General features: G+C 33.3%; 1 protein-coding gene across 2 annotated transcripts; it reads right to left on the minus strand.

Annotated features, from left to right (window-relative positions):
* Nucleotides 1–512: 512 nt before the first annotated feature.
* LOC144567428 (uncharacterized) lies at nucleotides 513–3,170 on the minus strand. Of its 2 annotated transcripts, none has more exons than XM_078317564.1 (7): nucleotides 2,889–3,170; nucleotides 1,977–2,249; nucleotides 1,810–1,891; nucleotides 1,587–1,653; nucleotides 1,304–1,483; nucleotides 992–1,052; nucleotides 513–891 (listed from the first exon to the last, which is right to left on the minus strand). In XM_078317564.1, exons 4-7 carry the CDS (start codon nucleotides 1,611–1,613, stop codon nucleotides 716–718), a joined length of 444 nt encoding a protein of 147 aa, XP_078173690.1. In that variant the 5' UTR covers nucleotides 1,614–1,653; nucleotides 1,810–1,891; nucleotides 1,977–2,249; nucleotides 2,889–3,170; the 3' UTR covers nucleotides 513–715. The 2 variants fall into 2 exon arrangements, with proteins under 2 accessions (XP_078173690.1, XP_078173691.1); XM_078317565.1 differs by lacking the exon at nucleotides 2,889–3,170 and adding an exon at nucleotides 2,372–2,603.
* Between the last annotated feature and the right edge of the window lie 457 nt (nucleotides 3,171–3,627).

Genomic DNA, 3,627 nt, shown 5'->3' on the forward strand with positions numbered 1-3,627 from the left:
TTTCCGCATCTTGTTGTTTTGAATATGCATTTATTGTATTAGTCTACCTATTACTTACTGCTTTGAAAAAATATATATATATTACCTTGGTGTTTAGAGCAAGCTAGCACTGTATTCTCAAAAACCTTAATTCTAGTAGAAACAGAAACAGGTGTAATTCAATTGTAGATACTAGATACTTCGCATGAAAATAATTTGACTGTTTAATTTGTTATCTCTGCATTTTTGCGTATGGAACACACAAATATGGACCAATCTGAGCTTCCTATTCAATCTGACTTTTTACATCAATGAGGTGTTGTTGTAACCTCACTTAATTTTACTTAGTTCGTTATGGAATAAAACAAAATTAGGAAATGAAGAGAGAAGAAAGCAGCTTTGGGTGTATCATTTGCTTCTGCCCCCTTTTTTTTCCTCTAGACTCTACTCTAGTATATCACCTAAACAATGCAACTCCCAATCACAGTCGTGCAATATACCTATTAACAACTATATATATAAATATGTCATTTAGAGAGTAATCACGCTTGCTTAAAAGAAGACTGACTGATAAGACAAATACATCTGTTAACATTACACTTGTGATTATTACATTTCCAACCATAATTCCACTGCAATTCCCAAAATGACCTTACACAAAACACTTAACTTAAACCCCTATTAAGTTGTAATCAATCAACCAATCACAACCAAAAACTGTTAAAACATGTATCAGTTAGAAAGCAGGAGCGAGTCTTTTCAAAACCTCAAGAATGCCGTAATAATAATTCCACTGTGGACGCTGATGTGGTGTAATAGCAGATTGCCCAAATGGGTTTTCCTTCACAAATTCTGGAATGTTCTCAACTGCAGCTATTTTTTCTAAATATATCCTCATTTCTCCACCTCTACCTGCTCATAACAAATTATGAATTATAAGAATTAACCAATAAGATCATGCATTTATTATTAACATTTATTATTTTGCAAATGAAACAAGTAACAAACTAACCCAAGGAATTGTCCTCTCTGTTGTAGAATGTGTATGGATGTGGAAAAATCGCTGTGTAAGGCTGCAATAGAAATTTAACAAGTAATAATTAGAAACTATTAAACATTGACAAATTGATCCTTCATACTAGGTTTGGAAATCATGAACATATATATATATGCACAATTGTGATCATTTTTGCTTTACTAATCCTTGTAACTCAGTAAGATGTTGAGATAAATTGCAAATTAAATGAAGCTGTTGGTATTCTCAGCTGTTGCTGTAAGTAAAAAAAGTAAGAAATAAAAAAGAGTTGTAGGTCAAGCAACATACAGGGTTACGCAAGGCCTTGCAAGGAGAATCGTCAACAAGAAGCGTATTAGATGGTGTAAATCGCCCATTTTCCCATGGCAAATTAGCTTCAACCTTTTCCCACAGTTTGTTTAATTCTTTAAAAAATAAGGGCTTTTTTTCCACGGTTTTGAACTTTGTATATGTGCATTTTGATTGGTCCTGTGAGTAATCAAGGCAAATAAAATGAAAAAAATATCAATACAACTCAAAGAAGAGAATGTAAAACATATATAAATGAAGACTATAAATAAATGTCGAGTACCCAACAAAATAATAGCTTGTTTTTCATTTCTCCAAAAAGATGGTGGACAGCTTCCACTAGGTTATACCTACAGAATCAGAATAATAAAAAAAAAAATATACCAGTAGGAAGATCAAACTTATGTTGAAAATCAAGACTAGCCGAAACACAATAGATCTGGTGCTTCAAGAAAACGCATACCTGCTTCTATATAGTATTTATATAATTCAAAGATCGAACTTACTGCTTTCTTGATGACCAAACTCCAAATTCAAAGTTTGCGAAACAAAACTTGAGAAAATCAACACAGAAGGGCCTCTTGAAACCTGACAGACATAAAAGAAGAGAAAATTAACACCAAATACATTAATCTGTAGTATAAAAATTAAAGGGTAATAATTGTTTTGTTACCTAATTTGCCGCTGATTTTGAAATCTACATATTGTTCATATTTATAATCTGAAGTAATATCAACTAATATCCCATTTATATCAAGAACAAGAAGATTTTTCTTGCATGGTGGCAGCAATTCTTTGCACAAAGGTACATTATTACTATAAGTAGATGAAGCAGCTTCCTTTGGATTATACTCATGTCACGATGACATAATATCTTTTTCATCACCTTCCCTTTTCTTTTTGGTGTTCCCTCCCTCATGACTGCCACTCCATGTATCCTTTTCACCTGTTTGTAAAAAGGTAAGAAAATGTTAAATCAAGACACAAGTATCACCTATTTGCTCATAGTTAGCTATATATATATAATGGGCTGATTGGTATGGTAAGAAAGACCTTGTAATCACCAACCTGGTTTCTCTTCTTTCTCCTTGTGTGAAAGCGAAACTAGATTTCTATCTTCTTCTACTTGAGGTTTATGCCTAATGATTTCTGGGAACTAAGAATCATGCCTGGAGTTGTTTCCAGATATGTCTTTCTCTTTCTCCAAGCAGAGAGGTGCTTCTTTAATATGTTTTTGTTCACAAACTGCTATACTAGCATCATTAGTCTCTGCTTTTCTAGATTCTCCCTTGTTGGCACCATGACCTGTCATTAAATTGATTTAGCTGAATTTCTATTCTTAGTCTTCAGTCTTTTATTTTAAAGGTGATATGTAATACATAGTAGGAAAGGAAAGGTATTCAATTCACTTGAGATATTTTGATCTGATTACAAAATTTAAATGAGAATATATATATGAACAAGCTATCATTAAGTTGTACGTACATTTAATTTCTCAAGGAAATTAAGCTTGTTAACTCTATAAGATTGACTAAATCAATTTATGACCATCTAATCTATTTCCTCTTGAATGGTGTGTACATACCTTGCAACTCTTCTTCTCCTTCTGTCCTCGATTGTGTTGGTGTTAGTCTTAGACTAGTAGGATCTTCAAAAGATGCATTTATCTTGCACTTCTTCTTCTTCTTCTTCTTTAAAGAAGTATTTACAACTTCAGTTGGGCCAGCAAAGTAAACAACTGGTTGCTTAGCAGTATGAGTATCGGTATCAGGCCGCACTTGATTTCTATCTTCTACTTGAGGTTTATGCTTAACCTCGGATGGAAGGTCAGAACAGGAGCCCTTTGTCTTTTTTTTTTTTTTTTTTTCTTCTCTGTCAAAACTCCTGTACCAATTGTTTGAGTCACCTCTAACAAAGATCCATCCTTTGTACTTTATTCGCCATCTGTTCTAATTGCTTTCTTCTTTGCATCATCATTTTTAGCTTTCTTCTTTGCTGGTCCTTCTATACCACACAAACACACACACACTTTGGTTAATTAGCATCTTTAATCGCATCTCATTACTCATCTTCATCTCTTCCTTGATCAGCAATTTGGTTGATTTGGGTGTATAAATTGTACTATGATTGCAGAAATCAAAAGGTATTGTGTCTAAAGCTTAATTAGGCTTTAAATGGGATATGGGCAAAAGTCAAATACCTTTGTTTGTTTGTTTGTGTGTATAAATATCAATACCTTTGTTTGTTTGTTTGTTTGTTTGTGTATATAAAGGTACCTTTGGGCAGAGTCGTCGAGAGAGGGAGGTGGAGGAAGACCAAAGTCG

The sequence above is a fragment of the Carex rostrata genome, chromosome 16, assembly GCF_964058835.1.
Source record: "Carex rostrata chromosome 16, lpCarRost1.2, whole genome shotgun sequence".
Lineage (NCBI taxonomy): Eukaryota > Viridiplantae > Streptophyta > Magnoliopsida > Poales > Cyperaceae > Carex > Carex rostrata.

Bases quoted from the DNA above. Each gene is read 5' to 3' on its own strand.
- LOC144567428 (XM_078317564.1), bottom strand. From the start codon at position 1,613: ATGAAAAACAAGCTATTATTTTGTTGG. The intron at 1,484-1,586 runs GTACTCGACATT...GATTACTCACAG, and splicing joins ACAAGCTATTATTTTGTTGG to GACCAATCAAAATGCACATA. The intron at 1,053-1,303 runs GTATGTTGCTTG...TTTCTATTGCAG, and splicing joins GCAAGGCCTTGCGTAACCCT to CCTTACACAGCGATTTTTCC.